The sequence below is a fragment of the Pristis pectinata genome, chromosome 30 (genome assembly GCF_009764475.1).
Source record: "Pristis pectinata isolate sPriPec2 chromosome 30, sPriPec2.1.pri, whole genome shotgun sequence".
Taxonomy (NCBI): Eukaryota; Metazoa; Chordata; class Chondrichthyes; order Rhinopristiformes; family Pristidae; genus Pristis; species Pristis pectinata.
The window spans coordinates 10,797,118-10,823,368 of record NC_067434.1 but is presented as its reverse complement, the minus strand read 5'-3'; the positions used below and the strand labels follow the sequence as shown (position 1 = coordinate 10,823,368).

The window sequence follows — 26,251 nt, the reverse complement described above, 5'->3', positions numbered from 1 at the left end:
AAAAACATAACAAACATAAATTATACATAAAGTTTTACAAGAAAGAACACAATTAGAACAGTTAACTACAAAGGGCTGTGGGCAGATGGGTAGGCTGGGCTGGTTAGCCATTAATTCGCAGGTAAAGTTTGGAAGTCCACCTAACATTCCCAGTCCATCTTCCCCAAAGGGATGAGTTTTGTCAGCCACCGCTGGAAGGGAATAACTGGAAGGGAATCAAATATTGGTGTCCCAGAATAACTAGAGGTCTACTACAACCTTAATCAAAGACTGGTGTCACATCTGGGGCTATGCCAACCAATTAGATTGATCATCCACCACAAATTGAGAAGGTAGGAAATCTCGGGGAAAGAAAACAGAATTAAAAGGGGAGGGTGGAGATGAAAAGTCTGGAATTGACTCATAGTGAAAATCAATAGTCGTTCGTAAGTGGTGGAGTAGCAGCCGAGTTTAAATTTGTGGACTATTTGCAGCTCTAACAATCCCACATCCCTCCAGTCGTCTTGCTGCCTTGCTTTTGTCAAGGGGAATGATACATGAGGATGTGGTTTCTTGCTACATTCTTCTGCTTGTAACTGGTGAAGCAAAGCAGCAGAAAATGCAGAGAAGTCTCCACAGCGGCAGACAATATGTGGAAACAAAGATCAAGGAAGTCCCGGATTGGTATGTTTTTAATTAAACGTGGGGAGTGTGGCACTGTAAACTAGTAATTGCTACAGAAAGCTAATGGAAACTGCTAATAGAATATGGTAACTAATTAGCTGGAGCTAAGAATCTCTCCCTTATGGTTAGGCATTTGAAACATTTAATTAAGTTCTTTGGGCATTTCAGCAGGATGTGTGGCAGTTAACTGCAGAGAGAACAAAACATTAATAAAGTCTTATAAAAGAGTTTAAATCTGAAAGTGTTGGTGTTTCTGCTGACCTCTGTAATGTACGAAGGCAGAAGAGGCAATAGTGCTGTTTATAACAGTTGACTGTCCACTTGTGTTTCAATTACTTTAATTTTCTGGTGCTTTGCATGAGAAAAATTCCACAGAAGTGGCACTGAGAGCTGACCAATAAACTAAGATCTTTAATTTTGTCACATCCTTTCTTCTCAGTAAACCTGGGACTGCCCCAGGATGTAGATCATTACCACTTCATGTCTCTTTAACCCTCTTGTCACCATAATTTCTAATTGCGTGACAAATCCTGTGACTGTTAGATTGTTGGAACATATATGTTTAAGGTTTACTCAGCCATACTGTCACGTTGTTTGGAAAGCTAAAGAGAGGTGTTTTAGTTTTGCAGTGAAAAAGTCATTTTCCCTGCTAAAAAGAAAATATTCAACATAGAAGAGGTTATATCTCATCTTAGTCTCCTGTAAATTAATGGTCTTCTGGATTTGATGGCATACCCTTGGGGTATGGCATTGGTGTTTGGTTAAGGCTCTAGTTATTCCCTCTCATCGTGGCTGACAAACTTACTCCTTTGGTGAAGATGGATTCGGAGGATTAGTTGAGGTGGATTTCCAAACATGACCGGTTGATTAATGGTTAACCAGCCTCTTTAGCCTACCTTACCTCCACACTCCTTTGATGGCTCACTTTTCCACTCAAAAGTTTCCAGTTTCAAACTGTGAGGAAACTGCCCTTACAACTAAACTCCTCGATAGGGCACATAGCAAACCCTCAATCAATCTTACAGATCTTTTATTGATTGATATCTATTATTATTCATTTTCATTCATTATTATTCAAATCCATTCATGTACAACTAATAATCATGTACCTTCATTGATTGACTTTCACAGATGTTGATTACCATCCACATTCACCAATGATGGTTCTGCACATTCATTAGTTACCACCAATATCTACTGTCTACTATCTAACTAACAGATTCCTAGACACACTCATCGAGTTATAATTATGCAATTAATATTCAGTGACTACATCCATTCTCGATCATTCACTCATATTGATTAGAATTCATACCCTTTACCATTGCTAAACAGGGAAATATAGTAAAATATAATTTAAAACCGAATTCTTTCTTTTAAAAATATTTCATAATTTTGTTAGAGTGGTAATTAGAGCCAGTTTGACTAAAACAAGTGAAGGTGTGTTTATCAAAATCTGATGCTTGAGAATTAGCCTGATCTAAAAGAGCAGCTCGAGGCATTTGCTGGTTATGTCGGGGCAGTGACCAATTATAAGAAACTACGCCAGCAAGGAATTTGCTTTAATTTTACATCCTTGAAGGCCTTCACACAGACACAATGAAGGTCTATTCACTTCTAATTCTAGTCTTGTGCTCAACCCTAAATTTAATTGCTCTGCCATTGGCAATCACCTCTTCACCCGCCGAGGCTCAAAGTTCAGGAATTCTTTCCTGAATTCTCTACCTCCCTTCAAGATACATCATTATACTACTCTTTAACCAAGCTTTTGGTCACCTCCCCACTTGCCCCTTATATGGGTCACCATCATTTTTGTTTCGTTATGCTCCTGTGAAGAAGCTTGGGGTGACTGTACAAATGGAAGTTGATGATTAAACACCAAATGGTGATTAATTCATCCCGGTACGTCAGAGAGAATAAAAGATTGCAGGAGCCCAAGATTCAGTGTATGTAATTTATGCTTAAAAATCCATCATCCCTTTGTGTGGGCATTGCTAATTTTGTCTGAAATGAACTGAGAATAAGCCACATAACCATGATGATTCTTCAGGCCCAGGCTTTTTATAAATTCTCTTTCACTTCTAGTCAGCAGGGAAATTTGCAATGAAAATATCCGTTGACACATCATGTGACAGGCAGAACTATATTACAGGGGAACATAAATGGAAAATGCAGGGAGCACTCAGTCGGTCAAGTAGCATCTTCAGTGGTGAGAGGGAAACAGATAACATTTCAGGTCAAGGACCCTTCATCGGAATTGGAAAAATGAGAAAACGAGCATGTTCTACGGTGCAGGGAGGGGGAGAGTGGAGAGAACAGAGGAAATGTCTGTGCCAGTGTGCAGACCAAGGTTGTCAAGGTAACAATTACTTTCAAAACAGGAAGTTGGAGACAGAAAAGAAAAATAGAAGCAAATTGAAACAGCCAGGTCTGTGGGGAGAAAGAGGGAGGGAGAGATGATTGCTTGAAATCATTAAATTCAATGTTAAGCAGCCAGATGGAAAATGAGTGGCTATTCTTCATTGTAGGAAAGTCAAAGCCAGGGAGGGAAGAGGAATTAAAGAATCAACTGGAAGGTCAGGGTCACCCTTGTAGACTGAGCAGAAGTCTTCTGTAAAATGGTCACACCATCGGCATTTGGTTTCTCCAATGTAGAGGAGACCAGACCGTGATTGCTGAATGCAATACTCCAAGTCGGAAGAAATACAAGTGCTTCACCTGGAACAACTGTTTGGGTCCTTGGATGGTGGGGAAGGAAGAAGTAAAAGGGCAGGAATATCTGGCTGTCTCAGTTCAAGGGCAGGTCACTTGCTTGGAGGAATTGGGAGTAAAATCACGCCTTAGGAAACCATGCAGTCTTTTGCCTTACTGTATTCTTATTCTACAGCATTGAGATATATATTGAGCATGCAATAGAATTTCTAGTCCAAATGCTTAGCATCAGACTGCTTTATTCAGAAGAGTCAAAAGGACATTGTGCTGGGATGCATCAGACAAGTGTGGCTCTTTCTCAGATTAACATTTAAGCAATAACTGTGCAGACTAACAAAATCAACCTGTCACAAAGAAATATGTAGCTTGCACTCAAACGGATCATTCAAAAACAAGCTAAGATCATTTGTTTCCTGTATGTGAGTTTAATGCTGTGCATTGATGCAATTTGTAAATCAAATATTCCAGAGGGGACGAAGAATAGTCTACTTCCAAAGTTTTACTGCAACACTATATCTCATCGTGATCCACCATGATTGTTCAGTAAAATGTGTCGTAGTTCCAAGGGTCTTGGGTCTTAGTTTAGCAAAAGCCTCTTGTGGTTTTCTAACCCACCAAGACCTATTCACCCATGAGCCAATGGTACATTGGGTCCCTGTTGAGCAACATCCTAATTTTAATACTCCAGTATTGATATTCCTCATTACTTCACCTCTCTATCTCTCTCTGTCTCCTTCAGCACTCTAACATCACTCCATTCCACCAAATCTATTTCTTGCCCCTGGCCCTCATAATGTTGTGAGTTTCTTAATGTTCCTGCATGTTATACAGTACAGAAGGGACAGTTTCTCGGATGAACTAAGACCCAAGACCCTTGAAACTGTGACATATAGAGATTTTACAGTGTGGTACAGTTAAATTATAATCTTCTTTAAACTAATGTCAGCAGGTGTTTCCACAGGCAACTTCCTTGCTGCAGAAACATTTACCTGAAAGTCATGGCCTGAACTGACATTCTATCTACAATTATCTTGAAATATCGTTCAATTTGCTAATGGATGCCACAGACTTTTATACTGGAGCATTGCGAAATATTGTCATTCTTACATTGATGACTTCTAAAGATTATAGTAGTTACTCTTGGCAGGGTGTAGGGATGCTGTCAAGCTGCCTAAAGGTGTATTGCTGAGCAATTAGGAGGGCATTAGGCTTTCAGTTTCTTCTCTGCTTTTCTGAAGGTGGTGACTCATTCTGAACTACATCACCATGGTGATAAATGCCCTGCAAAGGGTGTGGTAGTAATGATCCAGAGAGTACAAATCCAAATCCCACCCAGCCACAGTACAGTACAGCACAGGAACAGACCTTTTGGCCCACAATACCTGTTACAGAATATGTATTTATGAGTGTATCCATGCTGTCTCCTGTTCTCATACAGAACTCAAAGGTTTCTTGCCAACTTTCCACCTTGCTCGTCAAGAAAGCTCACCAGCATTTCTATTTCCCCAGGAGGCTGAAGAAATTTGGCATGCCTCCTTTGACCCTCACCAATTTTTATCGATGTGCCATAGAAAGCATTCTATCTGGATGCATCACGGCTTGGTATGGCGTCTGCTCTGCCTGGAACCACAAGAAACTGCAGAGAGTTGTGGACATAGCTCAACACATCACCGAAACCAGCCTCCCCTTCATGGACACTGTCTACACTTCTCGCTGCCTCGGAAAAGCAGCCAACATAGTCAAAGACCCCATCCACCCCTGACATTCTCTCTTCTCTCCTCTCCCATTGGGCAGAAGATACAAAAGCCTGAAAGCACGTACCACCAGGCTCAAGGACAGCTTCCATCTCACTGTTATATGACTATTGAATTGTTCCCTAGTAAGATAACCTTGCACCTTATTGTCTACCTGCACTGCACTTTCTCTGTAGCTGTTACACTTTATTCTGCATTCTGTCATTGTTTTACCTTGTACTAGCTCAATGCACTGTGTAAATTGATCTGTATGAATGGTATGCAAGTCAAGTTTTTCATTGTACCTCAGTACATGTGACAATAATAAACCAATTCCAATTCCAACCTGTCCATGTCCAGCTCTTCCCAGCCCTTCCTCAATCTTTCAATCTCCATTTCAAGGAATGGTTAGTGACCATTATTGGTAGTTGGGAATTGGTGTATTATTGTCACGTGTACCAAGATACAGTGAAAATTTTTGTTTGCACGCCATCCATACAGATCATTCCTTTCAGAAGTACATCGAGGTAGTACTAAAGGAAAAACAATAGCAGAATGCATTATATTGCGTTACAATTTGGGTGGCATGGTAACATGGAGGTTAGTGTAACGCTATTACGGCACCATTGATCGGAGTTCAATTCCCGCCACTGTCTGCGAGGATTTTGTATGTTCTCCCCGTGTCTGCATGGATTTCCTCCGAGTGATCCGGTTTCCTCCCACATTCCAAAGACGTATGGGTTGGTAGGTCAACACAGGTGTAATTGGGCAGCATGGGCTCGTTGGGCCGGAAGGGCCTGTTACAGTGTTGTATAAATAAAGTTTTTAAAAAGTTACAAAGAAAATGCAGTGTAGGTAGTCAACTAAAGTGCAAGGGCCATGATGAGGTCGATTGAGAGATCAGGAATTCTTTAACATTCAAGAGTCTTATAACAGCGGGATAGAAGCTGTCCTTGAGCCTGGTGGTACGTGTTCTCAAGCTTTTGTATCTTCTGCCCAATGGAAGGGGGGAGCAGAGAGAATGACAAAAGTCCACAGCCTTGACCCACCTTAATTATACTTCCTGCTACGCAGCTTCCTATGAGAACTCCATTCTTTCACTTCTTCCATCTCCATTATATTTGCTCTGACATCCTGTGCTTCCAAGATAACATTTTTCACAACCTTGGTTCCCTTCCAATATCATTGAAAGGACTGTCAATTGCATTTGTTCTATTTCCTCGACTTCAGCTCTCATCCAGGGCAAGAAAAGGGTTCTCCTTGTCCTCACCTTCCAACCCACCTCACCTTCTCTATATTCAATGGATCATCCTCCATAATTTCCAATATCTCTAAGGTAATACCTCCCCTCTTTCTCCTCTCCTTCAACCAGATAAGAAATGAGAGCAAGAGTAGGCCATTTGGCCCTTCAAGCCTACTCTGTCATTCAGTAAGATCATGGCTGCTTCAGACTTGGCCTTAGCAACATTTCCATGTGTTCTTCCCGTACCTTTCGACTCCTTTGTAGTTTAAATGTCTGTCAATCTCTTTAGTGAATATATTCAATGACTCCATCTCCACAGCTCTCAAGGGTGGAGAATTCCAAAGATTCAAGATCCTCAGAGAGAAGAAATTCTTCCTCAGCTCCATCGTAAATGGGTGACTGGTAGTTCTGAAAATACGCCCCCAAGCTCCAGATACCTGCACCGGGGGAAACATGTTCTCGCATCCAGCGTCTGTCAAAACCTAATATTTCATAAGGTCACCTCACATTATTCTGTACTTCAATGAGTATCAGCCTGACCTGCTGAGCCTTACTTCACATGTCAACCTCTTCATCCCAGGAGTCAACTGAGAGACCTTTATCTGCACCGGTTCAAATGCAAGCTGTCCTTCCTTAAGTACGGAGAACAAAACTCTACGCCAGCACTTGGTAAAGTTGTACCAAAACCTCCCTGCTTATATACTCCATACTTCTTATCATAAAGGCCAACAGTCTATTAGCATTACTAACTACTTGCTGGTATTTGCATGCCAACCTTTTGTGTTTCATGTACTAGGACCTCTAAATCCTTTTGTTCTGCAACATTTTGTGATCTCATTCTGTTTAAATAATAATCTGCTTTTTTATTCTTTCTTCCAAGACATTCCAAAGAAACTGTTCTCTCTGGTGCTTCCATCTTCACTAAATCCCAGTTGCTTTCTCATGCCCTCTCATGGAGCACCTGCCCTTTTCACCTCTTCCCTTCCCACCACCTGGACACCCAAGTGAAGCAGTGAAACACTTTCCCCGGTATAGTACACTGCATCCTATGTTCACAATGTGATCTCCTCTACAAGGGAAAACCAAACACAGATTTGGTCAACCACACCCCGTTCAGACCACAAGGTTGACCCTGAGCTTCTGGTTGCCTTTCGCTTTAATTCTCCGCCCTATCCCTTGCTCTGACCCATCTTTGGTCTCCTACATTGTCTCAAAAATACTGATTGCAAGCTTGAGGAACAACACTTCCTCTGTCTGGACATGTTGCAGCCTCCTGGACTCAACATTGAATTTAACAATATCAGATAAGCAGCAATTCTGGCCCTGGATCTCACATTCCCAGCATCTAGTGTTTTGTTCCCTATCCTCCTGTTATTTCAAGTTTCACTTGTCCCGTCCTAGTTACACTTACCCCAGACACACATTTTGTTCTTCACAACGCTTTGCCACCTTGTTCAGCCTCCATGTGTGCAGTCATTCTCCCCTGCTCTCCAGTCAATCACACACCTTCCTTTTTGTCCTCTCTGTCCCTCTTCTTGTTCTTTACAATATTTCTTTACGTCTCTGATTTTCCCAGTTCTGATGAAATGTCATTGCCCTGAAACAATATTTCTGTTTCTCCATCCATAGATGTTGCCTGACCTGCTGAGTATTTTCTGGTTTCATTTCCAACTCCAGAATGTCTAGTGTATAGCTGTGGGGAATTTATGTAGTGCCTCTAACGTAGCAAACTGTCAAAAGAGGTAGGAGATGATATTCAGACAGATGACTAAAAGCTTGGTAAAAGTGGAAGCTTTTAGCAAATTTCATAAAGAAAGAAAAAGAGATAGAGAGGCTAAGTAGGGGGAAGGAAGTGTTGATAATTCCAGAAAGCTGAATGCATGTTTAAGAACGACTGAATAATTAAATTCAGGGTTGACTGACAGGCTGGAATGCAGATATCTCAGAGTGTTATAGGGGTAGGGATTGCACAGGAAACATGGAGGTGGTGGAGAGATTTGAAAACAAGGGTGAGAATTTTTAACATTGGGGCACAAGTCAACCAAGAGCCAATGTAATTTAAATCAATATAAATATTCAGTAGTGGTGACCGTGAAGTTGTTGTATTGTTCACTAATCCTGTATAGGGAAGCAAATCTGTCATCCTTATGCAACCTGGAGCAAATGTGATCCAGGACCAGCCTGGTTGACTCTAAATTGCTCTCTCAAGTGACTAGCAAGCAATCTAGTTTGAGGGGACTGTGGAATAAGTGCTGCCTTTCCCAGAGATCATCATCACCAGGAATTAAGTGTTAAACATATCTGGACATTCAGCCATTCAAGTAATGGTGCCTGAGGATCAACAAATTCTTATCGTGGGAGGAAGTACAGCTCAGTTTAATCCTGTCTACACCCAATCTCCACAACGAGCATCTGATGTATAACCTTGGAAAATGGTTCCTCTCCTGAGGAAGAGGTCCTGAGGTCAGCTATTGTTTGCCTTTCCTCAGCTCACTGAAATCAGCTAACCCAATGCACCTGGGCTCTACAGGTCAGTACAGCTGAATTACACACTGCACAGTGCTCTTAATGGAATCATCAGAGGTGTTTCAGGCACAATTCTCTCCTGATTGTCCACATGTGGTCTTTCACTATATGAGGTTTCTAACTAGTCACTATTACAAGACCTTTTAGTCCATCTCTATCATGAGGGTACTTGCATCTGTAATCAGGGCACGACTTCAAGGCTAGTGCTCCATTGCTATTGTGAGAGTATCTGTAATGTTATAATACTACAAAGGACAACTCTTACAGCTTGACAATGAGATAATCAATCAAATGAAGATTGAGGTTAGTTAATCTAGATGTTAATTTGAGATGTTTTATCAGTTTAACCAAGTTGAATGAAACGTAAAAGAAATCAATTCTACACTACAAGCTCCTGTATGCACTTAAGCTTACAGATAAACAGGCAAGCATTTCAAACAGACTTGAGACAGCACCAAAGTGCTTCAGAATAACCATGTCCTTTTCAAGCACCTCCAGCAAATGAATCTCTTTATGTGTTCTGAAATTCCATGCTTGGGGACCAGAAAGAAAGAGGGAAGTGATAGCCATACTGTCCCATTTATGGTCAACCCCAGTTTAATGATTTGGACCTTCTGCTTCAGGGTTGAACCAGTAAAATGCTAATTGATAGGTTGATGTAATGAGGTTACACTAAACTGGTGAGGTAACTTCTATTCAGTTGAGAGCTTTAGCGTACGGTACTAGACTTCCACTTACAGAGCTCAGTTCTCAGAAGCACATAGGAAGACAGAGCTTTTTTTAATTAAATTATGGATTGCAGCTGTTCTTGATAATGCCAGCATTTACTGTCCTTCCCTAATGCTCCTGATCTGAGGTGTTGGTTCGGAACCAACAACAAGGATGGGTCTGTAGTCAGGTATACGTCAGGCCAAGTAAGGATCCCAGATTTCTTTTCCTGAAGGCTATCTGTGAGCCAGATGAACCATCATTACCAATACTAGATGTTTATTCCATATATATTTAACATATTATCCGATATCCATGGCAACAGACTGCTTTGAACCATGGCAAAAGGCTGTCTGGCATTGGTCAATATAATATCCTGCCTGGTGTTTCCCCTGGAACATACTGTCAGGTGTTTGCCTGGACAACCTATCTTCCTATGGCGGACTCTGTAACAAAGCACCTGATGTTGGTCCCTGTACTGCGGTCTGTCATTGGTCCGCACCATACTCTCTGTCATTGGTCACTACACCACTCTCTGTCATTGGTCCCTGTACTGAGGTCTGTCACTGGTCACTACACCACACTCTCTGTCATTGGTCCACACCACACTCTCTGTCATTGGTCACTGCTGCACCATAATATCTTGTGTTTGGCCTCTGCTATGAATTGTTTGGGTTGGTCCCTGCAGCACATTGCCCTGTATTGACAACTGCAACACATCTGGTGTTGGTCACCACAGCTTTCTACCTGGTGTTGGGCACTAGAATATACTGTCTGGCATTGGCTCTGCAACCTGCTATCTGGTGTTCCTGCCCACAACAGATTGTCTGATGCTGCCCCTGCAAGGTAATGTCATAATGGCCACTGCAATATTCTGTCTGGTGTGACCTCCACAAAATATCTTCTGTTGGCCACTGTCTAGTTTTGCGTCAAACCTATCATCTGCTGTTGGCCCCTGCAACAAACTGTCTGGTGTTACCACTGCAAAATTCTATCTGGTATTGCCCTTGAAACCTACTGTCTGGATTTGTCCCCTCCATTATACTATCTGGTGTTGGACCATGCAACAAACTGTCTGGTACTCTCATTACAACACCCTGGTTGGCATCACCACTGCAAACTTTTAACTCTTGTTGGCCAGTGCAACATTTTGCCTGGTTTAATCCCTGCACCATACTCTCTCCAGTGGCTACTGGACATTCTGTCTGTCTGAAATCTTCTTGTAATTTTTAAGATTTTTGTTCAACTAGCTTTCTGATTGAGACTCTAGAGACCTCCAAAGTGAGCTCTTGAAAGTTAGTATTCACCTTCACCTCCTGGGTTTCAACTAGGTATGGTGATTGCCCACTCATAGAGGTTCGACCCATTTGTAGTTCCATTGAAACCAAGACCATTGATGTGATTGAATGCTGTCCAGATAATGTAGTTGGTGACAGAGAGAAAATTTCTCAGAGTTTTGTTATTTTTTAAACCCATAGTCCTCCTTTCTGCTGCAAAATGTTTTGAGCTACCTGTGAGGAATTGGATCCACATTTATCTAGACTTCATCCACCAGAGGTGATGACATATCCCCTAGATCTGATGAAAATAGCCCATCATCTTGCAGGCCCACTTGATCCTTTGCCCTCGGATCAGCATTTCTGGGAAATGAAGTTGATTGAACAGACCACAGGTTTGCCGATGCTTATAAGTAGGACCTGCTAAGCTGGCAGCAAGATCCAAAGCCACAAGCAGAGCAAGCAAATGTGCTCATGAAAAATAGAATAATTGATTTAATTCATTTTTTAAAAAGAAGCATTTACAGAGCGGGCCAGCTCTTTAATGTTGATTTTGGATGAAGTACAAAACAGCATGATACTGCAGTCATGTTTTATTAGGCAACAGCAGTGCCTGAATAGAAGCAAATGGTTTAATAATAGCTGCCTTGTGAATAGGAGTGTCCTGGAACTCAATTACGCTGGAAACCGTACAATAAAGTAGTGATGTTGGGGTGGGAGGATGAAACTTGCATTTTTATTTTTCCAGCTGAGCAGCATCTGTGGGGAAAAAGAACTGGTGCAGGGTCCTGATGCAGGGTTTCGACCCCGAAACATCATCAATTTCATGCCCCTCACCCCACCCCGCAGATGCTGCTTGATCCGCTGAGTTCCTCCAACAGATTGTTTGTTGTTCCAGATCTTTATTAGGCTTGACTAAGTGAGGGTGTTGCTCAGTCAACTGTCAATGATTGTCATCTGGTTTGTGGGTGGGGCTAATTCTATCCAACATCTTCCCAAGGATGTCATTACCATAAGGCCTTGTTGTAGATGGCTTTATTTTGTAAGCTCCTGCCAAGAGAACTGTGCAGTGTAAACAGGAATTTTTACTGTAGGCTGACCACAAACTTTGAGCCAAATATGGCTGTTATAGTAGCATAAATATCTCAGAAACTGAATATAATTTTTTCTTAAAATTCCAACATCCTTTGACTTTTTTCCACTAACTTTTGATGAATTGTGCATAAGAGGGTGGTTGGAATCTGGAATGCACTGCCTGAAGGGGTGATGGAGGAAGATGCCCTCACGTTTCAGGAGTAGCTACACAAGCACTTGAATCAGCAAGGCAGAGCAGGCTACGGACCAAGTACTGGGAAATGGGATTGGTAGAGTTCAGTCAATGGCCAACATGGACAGTGGGCTGAAGGGCCTGTTTCTGTATTCTATAACTATAACCCTAAGTCTCCAAGGAAGTATTGTCGCCAAGTGCAAATTACGTGCTTTTCCAAAAGCAGTACATTTCAGAAAGCAAGCTTATCAGGGGACTCTGCAATTCTGTGTAACTTAGTTAAGAAAATGCTTTTACTCACACCTTTGTGTTTTTCAAGGAAGAATGAGCAAGAAAGGATTAATTAACAATCTTGTGTGAGGTCCCTTGGGGAGGAATGACCACAGTATTGCAGGATTCTTCATTAGGATGTAGAGTGACATAACTGATTCTAAAACTAGGGTCCTGAATCTAAATAAATGAAACTATAAAGGTATGAAGCAAGAGTAGGCTTAGATAGATTGGGGAACATTCCTTAAAGGGATGATGGTGGATTGACAATGGCAAACGTTTGAGGATCACATGGATGAACCACAACAACGTCCTTTCTGGGACAGAAATAAAACAGGAAGTGTGATTCAACTGTGGTTAACAAGTGAAATTGGGGATAATATTAGATCCAAGGACTCATGTAAATTGGCCTGATAAAGCGACAAATCTGAGGACTGGGAACTTTGGAGTTCTAGGAAGGAGAACCAAGCTGTAAACCAAGAGAGGGAGAAATAGAGGTATGAGAGTAAGCTTGCAGGGAACATTAAACATTTGGCTGTAAACGCTTCTGTAGAATTGTGAAGAGAAAAAGATCAGTGAAGACAAATGTAGCCCACTTACAACCAGAAATAGGGGAATTGATGATGGGAATCAAAGAAATAGCAGACCAATTGAGCAAATAGGTTCGTTCTTTCTCCACAAAGGAGAATACAGATAACCTCCCAGAAATATTAAGGAACCTCAGATGTAGTGGGAGGGATGAAGTGAAGGTATTATTAAGGAAATCAGTATTATTAGGGAAATGGTGTTCAGGAAAATTGATGGGATTAAAGGTGATAAATCCCCAGGGCCTGATTACCTACACCCCTCTGTACTCAAGGAAGTGGACCGAGAAATAATGGATGATTGGCAGTCATTTTCCAACAATCTTTCGACTCTGGATCAGTACCTACGGATTGGAGGGTAGCTAATGTAAACCCACTATTTTAAAGAGAGAGAGAGAGACAAAAACAAGAATTATAGACCGGTTAGTCTGACATCAGCAGTGGGGCAAATGCCAACGTTCATTATTAAAGATGGAACAGCAGAACATTTGGAAAACGGTGACAGGATCGGTTAAAGTCAGCATGGATTTACAAAAAGGAGATTGTACTTGACAAAGTTACTAGGATTTTTTTGAGGATATATTAGAGTGGATGGGGGAGAACCAGTGATATAGGTTGTTTTGAACTTTCAAAAGGTTCCATATAAGGTCCCATATAAGAAAATACAGTGCAGAATTAAAGCACATGGGATCAGGGGTAAAGTGCCGATATAGGCAGAGAATTCTTTGGCAGACAGGAAATAGTAGGAATAAATAGGTCCTTATCCAAGTAGCAGGCAAGTAGGGTATCATAGTGTTCAGTACTTGGACCACAGCTATTTACACAATATAGAACATAGAATGGTACAGCAAGGAACAGGCCCTTTGGCCCACGATGTTGTGCCAAACTAATTAAACCAGTAATTAAATGCCAAACTAAACTAACCCCTTCTGCCTACAAAATGCCCATATCCCTTCATTCTCTGCACATTCATGTGCCTATCTACTCACATCACGACGGATGTCCTTTTATTCACCTGTCATCTTTTACCATAGTAGTGAAACCACAGATACAATGATCACCCTTATCAACTACAGAGTAGAGAGCCTCACCTTTCCCAATCCTAGCCCTGAGGTAAAACTAATGTTTCATTCATAAAGCAGAAGTGTACCATTTAGATGAAGGAATTTTACTTTGAGAGCACTTTTCCTTTAATTGGAAAGAAGCAAAGTAATGAGATCGACTGGCTGGCACTGTTGGTGACGTTCAAGATAATTGGTTGTCTCCATAATAACAGGGCAATCATTACCCAGTCTCCAAAGGTTGGAGGAGAATCATTTGATGATCTGGGCAGAGCACTTGGATAGTGAACTTCTAGATGTATGGCTTTTATCGCACTGTTTGTGTGCAATTAAAATGCTCAGGACTATCATACGTAATGGCAGAAGGTAAAAAATCATTTGCAGACTCTTTGCAAATGCCAAGAGGGGACAATTTGTGACATTGAAAAGTGAGATTCAATGGCTAATGATCAGTAAATACCAGGCATTGCCCTGTGATCTCCCAGTTGAAACAGGATCATGACAAAAGAGAAAAACAGTATGATACTACACAAAGCAAGATATCACTGAGTTCCAGCAGTAAATTAGGTTATTATAGCCACATACACCGAGGTAGAGAGAAAAACTTTGTCTTGCTTGCCATCCGTAGAGATCATTTCATTACAACAGTGCATTGAGGTAGTACAAGGGAAAACAAATACAGAATGCAGGCTGAAGTGTTACAGTTACAGAGAAAGTGCAGTGCAGGTGAACAATAAGGTGCAAGGCCATAACAAGGGAGATTGTGAGGTCAAAAGTCCATCATATCATTACCAGGAAACAGTTCAATAGTCTTATAACAGCGGGATAAAAGCTGTCCATGAGACTGGTGGTACGTGCTTTTAGGCTCTTGTATCTTCTGCCCGATGGGAGGGGGGAGAAGAGAGAGTGTCCAGGATGGGAGGGGTCTTTGGTTATGTTGGCTGCTCTACCAAGGCAGCGAGAAGTGTAGGCAGAGTCTATGGAGGGGAGGCTGGTTTCCGTGATGTGCTGAGCTGTGTCCACAACTCCCTGCAGTTTCTTGTGGTGGTGGGCAGAGCAGTTGCCATACTAGACTGTTATGCATCTGGATAGGATGCTTTCTATGGTCTATAAAAATTGGTGAGTGTCAAAGGGGACATGCCAAATTCCTTTAGCCTCCTGAGGAAGTAGAGGCGCTGGTGAGCTTTCTTGGCCATGGCACCTATGTGGTAGGACCAGGACAGGCTATTGCTCCTGGGAACATGAAGCTCTCAACCCTCTCGATCTCAGCACCATTGATGTAAACAGGAGCGTGTGCACCGCCCGCCCCTTCCTGAAGTCAATGGCCAGCTCTTCTGTTTTATTGACATTAAGGGAAAGGTTGTTGTCATAACACCATGCCACTAGACTGTCTATCTCAGTAACTGCTCCTGTGGAGGAAAAGTCCCTGACTGTATGGGTGCAGAATTAAGGCGGGAGTCATATTTGTTTCTCATTGGCTCATTGGCAACATTTCAACACCAGCTTCCAGTCAGTTCTGTGTGCTGCACTTGCTCTTTGACACATTTCCCAATGTGGAGGCCTTTTGGGACAGGGTTAACTTATAGCCTAATGACAGATTGTGCAGTGTGAGGCCAGCTCAGTATGTGTGTGAAAGTGAGTGCACACGTACCAGGTAGCACCTACAAGTGTACTCGCTGATGTGTGAGATTTAATACTCATGCAGCAGAGCCTGGTCTCCAGTGTTCTTGAACCCCTTGGTCTTTGAAGCCAATGTGGTAGCTGGTGTGTAACGGCTACCCCATGTTAAAAGAAACCGCGCACAGGCAACTTCCAGTCAATAATATGAAATTGGGGACTTGGAATGTCAGAAACCACATGGACAGTCCCAACGCTGACAGATGTAAACACTTCTCTGTCTCAGACGTTTGACATTGACATCATTGCACTGAAAGAGACACAACTGGCAGGAGATGGCCAGTTCAAAGGGTGCAGGGTCTCAACCTGAAACATCGACCATCCCTCTGCCTCCACAGATACTGCCTGACCCACTGAGTTCTTTTTTGCTCCAGATTACAGCATCTGCCGTGTCTTGTGTTTCTCTTAAAGAAGAACACCGTGGGTACACCTCTTCTGGAGGAGCAAACCAGAAAAAGGAGGAAAGGTCCCTGACTGTATGGGTGCAGAATTAAGTTCATCCTTGATGCCATCTTTGACATCAAGAATGAACTAGTCCAATGAACCAAGACTGCCTTGTGGAATCAGTGAACACCTTATGACCCTTCAGCTGATTCTAACAAAGGACCAACAGGCCACAGTCATCAGTGCATACACCACAACCCTATGAAGACAAGGAGGACTTCAGGTTCAAACTAGGAAAAATCCTAGTCTGCATCCCAAAGGGAGACAAACTGGTTATCCTGGGGGAATTCAATGCCAGGCTGGCAAGCCATCATCAGCAAGGAAGGAGTAGTGAAGGATATCTCCAGTGGGGTCCTTCTCTCGACAAAATGCTTGGGGCATGGCCCCATCATAATGAACACACTGTTTTGACAGAGCAGCAAGCATGAGGTGTCAGGCAACACCAGCTATCAATAGCATCTCTTTGATGATATCATTATTGGTACAAGGGATCACGGAGATATCCACATCACCAGTGCCTCGACAAGTGTTAGTGACTGCTGGACTGACCACTGACTAAACTGCTCTGTTACCTCCATCAACCTTGCCCCAAAACATCATCACCAACAGAATTGTCACCACAAGAAGGTCAATGTCAAGATCTCAAGGACCCCACAAAGCTGGATCTTCTCAGACAGCACCTGATGGACAACTTGTCAACTCCAAGACTACAGGAGCCGCAACATGTCCACAGCATGTGGGTTGCCCTGCAGTCTGCCTTTGAAGAGGCTCTTGGCTTCTCTAACAAGAACAACCAAGACTGGTTTGATAAGAATGACAAGGTGATTGAGGACCTATTAACTACAATGTAAGGTGTTGCTGGATTGGAAGCTGCATCTTTCCCCAACAGCTCTACAGATACCAAAAGGCAGAGGTCCAGCAAAAATCCGTGACCAAAAGAACAGTTGGTGGATGGTGAGAGCAACACGCCAATAGCCATGACATATGCAGGTTCTTCACTGCTGTAAAAGCCACCCACAGCCCAAACAACCAAGGCCCCAACCCACTGAGAGCCAGAAATGAGGGTGAACTCATCAGGGACAGAGGGGCAATCAACACCCTGGAAGGAGCACTTTGAAGACCTCCTCAATGATGACTTTGTCCTTGACATGATCACGCTTGACTCCATCCCACAGCAGCATATCTGGGCCGGGCCTGCTGCCACTGCTGACCAATGAGAAGTTGGAAGACCATACCACAACTACAAAAAGGCTTTGGGAGAAGATGGTAGCCCCAGTGAACAGCGAAAACCCAGCATAGAAGAGCTTGAATTATAAATCCATTAAGTAATTTCCCACATCTAGGAAGAGGAGGATTTTTACAGGGGACCTTGGTGATCCTGTAATCATGACAACCTTCAAGAAAGGAGAGAAGTCTTACTATGGTAACTACAGAGGAGCCTCCCTGCAGTCTGCAACAGGGGATCACATCACTTGGCTCCTCTCCAGCTGCATCCTCCCACTAGCCAAACAGCTGCTCCATGAATCACGGCGTGCATTCTGTCCATCTGGAGGTACAGTGGACATGATCTTCACTGTATGGCAACTCCAAGTAAAACTCAGAGAGCTGCACTAGCCCCTATGCATGGCTTTTTTTGACATCACTAAAGCCTTTGACTCTTTCAATACGGAACGAAGTGAAACAAGATCCCTAAATTTGGCTGTTGTAAGCACAAAAGAAATAGGAGCAGGAGTCGGCCAATTGCACATCGAGCCTGCTCCGCCATTCAATAAGGTCATGGCTGGTCTGACCGTGGACTCAGATCCACCTACCTGCCTTTTCCCCATAACCCTTAATTCCCCTGCTATGCAAAAATCTATCTAGTTGTATCTTAAATATATTTAATGAGGTAGCCTCTACTGCTTCCCTGGGCAGAGAATTCCACAGATGCGCTACTCCCTGGGAAAAGCAGTTTTTTCTCATCTCTGTCCTAAATCTATTCCCCCAAATCTTGACGCCATGTCCCCTAGTTCTAGTCTCACCTACCAGTGGAAACAACCTTCCTGCCTCGATCTTATCTATCCCTTTCATAATTTTGTATGTTTATATGTATCCCCTCTCATTCTTCTGAATTCCAGCGAATATAGTCCCAGGTGATTCAATCTCTCCTCATAGGCTAACCCCCTCATCTCCAGAATCAACCTGGTGAAAAGAAATTGGTCTTCATTTTATACTTGTTTCATGCTGGTATGCAAGCCATGATATTAACCAATGGTTGGCACACTGGCCTTCATTGTTCATGGTATTGAGTATAAGAGTTGGGAAGTTATTATGTTGGAGTTGTACAAGATGTTGGTGAGTCTTCACTTGGAGTATTGTGTAGTGTTGGTTACCCGGTTATAGGAAGGGCGTCATTAAGTTGAAAAGAGTGCAAAGAAGATTTATGAAAGTGTTACCAGGACTTGAGGGCCTGAGTAAAAGTTATTGGTACTGGTTTGTTATTGTCACTTGTACTGAGGTACAGTGAAAAACTTGTCTTGCATACCGTTCATACAGTGCATTGAGGTGGTACAGGGTAAAAACAATAACAGAATACAGAGGAAAGTGTCACAGCTACAGGGAAGTGCATTGCAGGTAGACAATAAGGTGCAAGGTCAAATAAGGTAGATTGTGAGGTCAAGAATCCATCTCATCGTATAAGGGAACCATTCAGTAGTCTTATCACCGTGGGATAGAAGCTGTCCTTGAGCCTGGTGGTCTGTGCCCTCAGGTTCCTGTATCTTCTGCCTGATGGGAGAGGAGAAAATAACCCGGGTGGGTGTGGTCTTTGATTATGCTGGCTGCTTCACCAAGGCAGCAAGAGGTCTAGACAGAGTCCGTGGAGGGGAGGTTGGCTCCCATGATGTGCTGAGCTGTGTCCACAACTCTCTGCAGTTTCTTGTGGTCCTAGGCAGAGCAGTTGCCATACCAAGCCATGACGCATCCAGATAGGATGCTTTCTATGGTGCATTGATAAAAGTTGGTAAGTGTCAAAGGGGACATGCCAAATTTCTTTAGCTTCCTGAGAAAGTAGAGGCACTGGTGAGTTTTCTTGGCCATGGCATCTACATGGTTGGACCAGGACAAGCTATTGGTGAAGTTCACTCCCAGAAACTTGAAGCTCTCAACTCCCTCAACCCCAGCACCATTGATGTAGACAGGTGCATTTACACTGCCCCCTTTCCTGAAGTCGATAACCAACTCTTTTGTTTTGCTGACATTGAGGGAAAGGTTGTTGTCATGACAGTATGTCACCAAGCTCTCTATCTCCTTCCTGTAGTCCAACTCATCATTATTTGAGAAATGGCTACTATGGTGGTATCATCTGCAAACTTGTAGATGGAGTTAAAGGGAGAGGTTAGGGAGGCTAGGACTTTATTCCTTGATACATAGGAGACTGAGGGGTGATCTTAGAGGTGTATAAAATCATGGGGCATAGATAGGGGGAATGCACACAGTCTTTTTTCCCAGGGAAAGGAAACAAAAAACTAGAGGGCATAGGTTTATGGTGAGAGAGGAAAAATTTAAAAGGGACCTGAGTGGTAACATTTGGAGAAGCATAGTCTTATTAGGGATAGTCAACATGGCTTTGTGAGGGCAGGTCATGCCTCACAGGCTTAACTGAGCTTTTCGAGGAGGTGAGAAGACTAATTGATGAAGGTAGAGCGGACGATGTGGTGTATATGGATTTTAGTAAGGCATTTGACAAGGTTCCCCATGGTAGGCTCATCCAGAAAGTCATGAGGTATGGGATCCATGGAAACTTGGCTGCATGGATTCGGAATTGGCTTGCCCACAGAAGGCAGAGAGTGATAGTAGATGGAGAATATTCTGCCTGGAGGACGGTGACTAGTCGTGTTGAACAGGGATGTGTTCTGGGACCCCTGGTCTTTGTGATTTTTATAATTGACTTGGATGAGGAAGTGGAGGGATGGGTTAGTAAGCTTGCAGATGATACGAAGGTTGGAGGTGTTATGAATAGTGTAGAAGATGGGCATAGGTTACAACAGGATATAGATAGGATGCAGAGTTGGATGGAGAAGTGGCAAATGGAGTTCAATCTGGAAAAGTGTGAAGTGATACACTTTAGGAGATCTAACTTGAAGGCAGAGTACATGGTTAATGGCTGGATTCTTAGCAGTGTGGAGGAACAGGGGGATATCGGGGTCCAACTCAATAGATCCCTCAAAGTTGCTGCACAAGTTGATAAGGAGGTTAAGAAGGCGTATGGTATGCTGGCCTTCATTAGTTGGGGGACTGAGTTCAAGAGCCGTGAGATAATGTTGCAGCCCTACAAAACTCTGGTTAGACCACACTTAAAGTATTATGTTCAGTTCTGGTTGCCTTATTGTAGGAAGAATGTGAAAGCTTTCGAGAAAGTGCAGAGGAGATTCACCAGGATGCTGCCTGAATTAGAGAACATGTCCCATGAGGAAAGGTTGAGCGAGCTAGGGCTTTTCTCTTTGGAGCGACAGAGGATGAGGGGTGACTTGATAGAGGTGTATAAGATTATGAGAGGCATAGAATGGACAGCCAACACCTTTTTCCCAGTGTGGCAATAGCCAATCCCAGAAGACGTTCATTTAAGGTGAGTGGAGGAAAGTTTAGGGGAGATGTCAGAGGTAGTATTTTTACACAGAGAGTGGTGTGTGCCTGGAATGCATTGCCAGGGGCGGTGGCAGAGGCTGATACAATGGGAACATTTAAAAGACTCTTGGATAGGCACATGGATGTAAAAAAATGGAAGGTTATAGACTGTGTAGGAAGGAAGGGTTAGATTGATCATGGGGTAGGTTTGTATAGGTCAGCACAACATCGTGGGCCAAAGGGCCCATATTGTACTTAGTTAACCCTTGCATGATTTCATCTTGTTTCTGCATTATAAATTCTAATCCGCGGACCCCAAGGAAAGAGCATTTTCTCAGCAAAGCACAAACCAGGAATTCATTGATATCTTCCAGTTATTTTAACTTTCTACAAGGTCACAGGAAGAAACAACAAATGTTCATATACCCTGATCCAATTTATGATGTTGGCTACAGCTTTCTGACGTTACCTGGTGTAAATACCTGTACTTATACCAGCATCACGTCTAATGGTAACGACTAACGTTAGTATTTGACACTTTTATCCAACCAACATTGCCAAGGAGATCTTTATTTCCACCACCAGGGATTAGAACTGGCTGCAGTAAACATGAGGCATCAGAAATCATCTTTCTTCCAGAATGTTGAGTGGACAAATTCAAATGTTGGAGATTGTTGAATATATCCTGTGTGCTCAGGGCATTGTTATTGCTTTGAAGCCAAGTCTTGATTGCATCTGGTCTGTATCCCTCTATTCCCTGCCTGTTCACTTGCCTGTCAAAATGCTTTTAAATATTGCACGTCTGCTCCCATCACCTCCCCTGGCAGTGTGTTCCAGGCACCTACCACTCTCTGTGTAATTTTAAAAAAAACTTGCCTCACACATCTCCTTTAAACTTTGACCCTCTCATCCTTAAACCTATGTCCTCTAGTATTTGACATTTCCATCCTGGAAAAAACACTCCGAACACCTACCCTACCTGTGCCTCTCATAACCTTATATACTTCTATGAGGTCTCCCCCTCAGCCTCAGACACTCCACAGAAAACAATCCAAGTTTGTCTAACCTCTCCTTAAGCTAGTACACTCCAATCCAGGCAACATCCTGGCGAACTTCTTCTGCACCGTCTCCAAAGCCTCCATATCCTTCCTATCGTGTGGTAACCAGAACTGCACACAATACGTCAAATGTGGCCTTACCAAAGTTTCATACAGCTGCAACATGACTTGCCAACTGTTATACTCAATGCCCCAACCGATGAGGGAAAACATGCCATATGCCTTCTTTACCACACTATCTACTTGTGTTAACACTTTCAGGGAGCTATGGGATTGCACCCCATGATCCGTCTGTACATCAATCTCCTGAGGGTCCTGCCATCCATACTCTCCTCTTGCATTTGACCTCCCAAAATGCGACACCTCACACTTGTCCAGACTAAACTCCATCTGCCAATTCTCTGCCCAAATTTCCAAAGGATCTGGATCCTTCTGGATCTTTTGACAACCTTCCTCACTATACACAACTCCACCAATTTATGCAGTGAATTAATCTGATGATTCTTCAACTATGTGCGGTTTATTTGATTGAAGAACTAGTATATTCAAGAAGAAGTTGGGTACTTTTCTCAGCTGAGGGATTAAGGGTTGTAGGAATAGAGCACTGAATTTAGATAATCAGCTATCATGGCATTGAATGGAGGAGCAGTCTCAAAGGGTCAGATAACCTACTCCTGTTCCTATTTTCGATGATTCTGTATCATTATCTTCTGAAAAATGAAAAAAATTGCATTATACTGTGCCTTTCACATCCCTTTCAGAATGTTGGAGAAGCACTGGAGTACTGCACTGGAGAGTCAGCCTGGATTATTGTGCTGGATTCTTTGGAGTGGGACTTAAACAGTCTTCCTTCTCTGGACATTAGTCTATATTTCTCTTGATGTTGCTCACGACATTTACCACCCTATTATTTTCCAGTGAGGCTGCATCTATAGATTGGTGGGTGGGGTTCATTCAGGTCCAGATCCATGGATCAATGAGTAAGTGCAATGCCAATCAATAATGATCCAATCAGCATGGGCAACACGGTGGGCTCCTTACTTATCCCAGTTGGGTATAGGAAGGAAGGAAGATACCTGAAAAATATTTTTAAAAATAGATGCTGGAAATCCAAATTAAAAACAGAGAATGCTGGAAACATTCAGCAGATCAGGTAGCATCTGTGGAAAGAGAATCAGAGCAAACATCTTGGGTCAAAGGTGAGTGATTAATGTTAACTGTTTTTCTCTCTATAGATGCTGCCTGACCTGCTGAGTATTTCCAGCATTTTCTGTCTATATTGAGAAGGATGCCTTCTTGGGTTTCCATGTCTGACTCTTATCCAGTCGACCCTGGTAAAAAAAAGTACATTGGACGTTGTCAGAAGGGGGCAGTGGGATTAATTGCAATGCCTACTGACATTCCCATTCAGGTCTCACACTGGCAAAGTACTGATATTGTTTCAGGAACTGCACCCAAATAGGAATCAATGCCTTGTGATTTACTTTAAGCAGCTGTATCTAAAATAAAGCAGGAAAATAAAGAGGAGAGAGAGGGAGAGAGGGAGAGAGGGAGATGGAGAGATTATTGCTACAGCTGGCACTTACTCTGCTCATTATTCCCATCTGAAGCAATGAACAAAATATTCACTTCTTAATATGTCCAGTTCAGGAACAAAATAGGGTTCAGCAAATCTTTTCCTCATTTCCTGAGGGAAATTTTCAAATGAAATTTAAATGATGTTAAAAGTTAATCACTTTGGGTATCATTGCTAATCATAATTTTTGAATTCCTAAATCAGTTATGCAATGTATTCAACAATTTCAAACTATTCCAGTTGATTCATCAGAATATTAACAACTTGTAAATTGATACCTATTAATTGTTAGCTATATTTAACACAAATTAATTTGTTAATCAGTTGAACCCCTGGCAACAAAAAAAAATCCCTTAATGAGAAAGAAATTTAAAATGTTCTCATACACTTAAAATATATCTAATTACTCAAAGAATTGAAACACCCCTTGGAATATAATGTCATAATTACAAGACCAACTGAATCCAATGCTTCACTAAATTTTGCAGTCCCTCTGAAGATGATGAAATTTCATATTCCAGATACCAACAAAAAACATTAGAGATATGTTACAGCAGATACTGCACACTGATGGATTGTTAATTCTGACAGAATTAACAGAATGTTAACAGTTTCTCTTTTTACAAGTGCCGCCTGACTTTCTGAACGTCCCCAGAATTTTCTGTTTTTATTTCAGAATTTTAGCATCGGCAGTGCTTTGATTTTCAGACTGTTAGTTGGGGCTGCTTGAAGCAAGCAGATAACTACTTACTGAGTAATGTTTAATAAAGTTCATATCACTTGTAATTTAACATTCTAAGTTCACCATGTTCCTAGAAGTTTCTCCTAGACAAACAGGTATTTAAGGCCTGATTTAATTGCACCAGCATGTTCCATGCTTATAGTCACTTTGATGCAGAAATGGTCCAAAGCACTCACCGAGGCATGATCTGATAAAGAAAATCAATAAAACTGCAAATGCTGGAAATCTGAAATCAAAAATGCTGGAAACACTCAGCAGGTCAGGTAGCACCTGTGGAAAGGGAAATGGTCAATCTTTTGGGTTGAAAAATTTTTGTCTTCATTTTCTGTTTTTATAATGAGATAAAAATTGGAATGTTGGCCAAATATAGAGATGTTAGGAACACCAAAGAGATTGGTTCTAGAGGGAGGTGGCAGACGAGTTTACAGCCGCAGATGCCCATGTCCATTGCTCTGTCACTTCTAAACTTGATGTTCCGATGTTCTCCTGACCGGCTTCTACCCATTCTACTATTTGTAAACTTAAGACTGTCCACCGAGTCATAATTTTAAAATTCTGGTACTTTTCTTGCAAATACTTCCATGGTCACTCCTCTCCCTATCTCTGCCATGTCTGCTCTCTTGGCCATCCCAAAATTTAACCTTTTGGTGGCCAAGCCTTAAGCTCCCTGGACCTCAAGATCTGGGCTTCCCTTCCTGAACCTCTCCACCTCTCCGCCTTTCTTTATGTCATTAAGATGTTCCTTAAAATCTTTTGCTTTGACAACGCATTTGGTCACCTGCCTTAACACCTCCTTACAAAGCTTGGCATAATTTGTTTTGTTTAATAACACTCCTGTGAAGTCCTTTTGGATTCTTCTGCCTGCTGTAAAAACTCTGCATAAAAGCAAGCTGTTGTTGAGATGCAAAGGAGCACGTAGTCATGAAAGGGCAGCGAACTGGAGTGACACAAAGTGCTGTGGACTGGAGGAGGTTAGTGAGATGATCAGCATTTGACTCTTCATAATGGTGGCAGCCTAAAGTTTATTTGTGATATGTGTAGGTGACTTTGGGCTTCAGTTGTCACAACAGTGGAGCAAGAATATAGAGCACAAGATATAGGAGCCGAAGTAGGCCATACACCCTCTTGAGTCTGCTGCTCCACTCATCAAGATCACACCTCCATGCATTATCCCCATATCCCCTAATTCTCTTAATATCTAGAAATCTATCAGTCCCTATTTTGAATGAGACCGCAGTCCTTCAGGTTGGAGAATTCCAAAGATTCACCGCCCTCTGCATAAAGAAACTTCTCATCTCATTCCTAAATATCCGACCCTTTATTCTGCGATGGTGGCCCTCTGATTCTAGACTCCTCAGCCAGGGGCAACGTCCCCCCCTGCATCCAGCCTGTCAGGACCTGTGAGAAACTTGTATGATCTCCTCTTGTTCTTCCGAACTTTCGAGAATACAGGCCTAGTCTACCGAATCCCTCCTTATACAGTACACCCAGCTCCCTGGACCCATGATGGTAAATCTTCACTGAATTCCCTCTTCAACAAGTATGTCCTTTCTTTGGTGAGAAAAAGAAGGGCAATACACAAAGAATTAGAAGTTGAAACATAAAATTCATTTACATGAGACAAGGTAATGAGAATGGGAAGCCTGTTAACATAACAGAAGAGAACTATTTCTCATGTTTCCTTATAGCAAAGAAGGAGGCCATTCAGCCCATTGAGACTATGTCAACCCTCAGAGCAATCCCTTATTTCTCAGATGCTCATCAGCCCCACTCTGATTATTCTACAACCCACCTATATTAAGGGGTAATTTATAGCAGCCAATTAACCTACCAGCCCATCATTGAGAGGAAACCGGAGCACCGAGGAAAGCCCACACAGTCAGTGGGAGAATGTGCAAATTCCCTTTGGATGGCACTGGAGGTCAGGATAAACCATGGGTTGATGGAGGCGTGTGGCAGCAGCACTACCTGCTGCACCGCAGTGGCCCCCTTGTCACCAGGAAAAGATCGAACAAGCAGCCAATAACTGAGGGAGAAAAGCTGAGGTGGAAATGGGCCTGAAAAATTAGGAAAGGAAATAACATTGAGGAAGAGACCTGCCGGGA

The 26,251-nt window shown here is 42.5% G+C and overlaps 1 protein-coding gene across 1 annotated transcript in view; it reads left to right on the top strand.

The window, feature by feature from the left end:
- Positions 1-351: 351 nt before the first annotated feature.
- Positions 352-26,251, top strand: part of LOC127584571 (rho GTPase-activating protein 22-like) — a 370,172-nt gene continuing 344,272 nt past the window's right edge. The window contains exon 1 of the mRNA XM_052041345.1: positions 352-663. Within this exon, the coding sequence (XP_051897305.1) occupies positions 630-663 (34 nt within the window). The 5' untranslated portion in view covers positions 352-629. The remainder of the gene's footprint in view (positions 664-26,251) is intronic.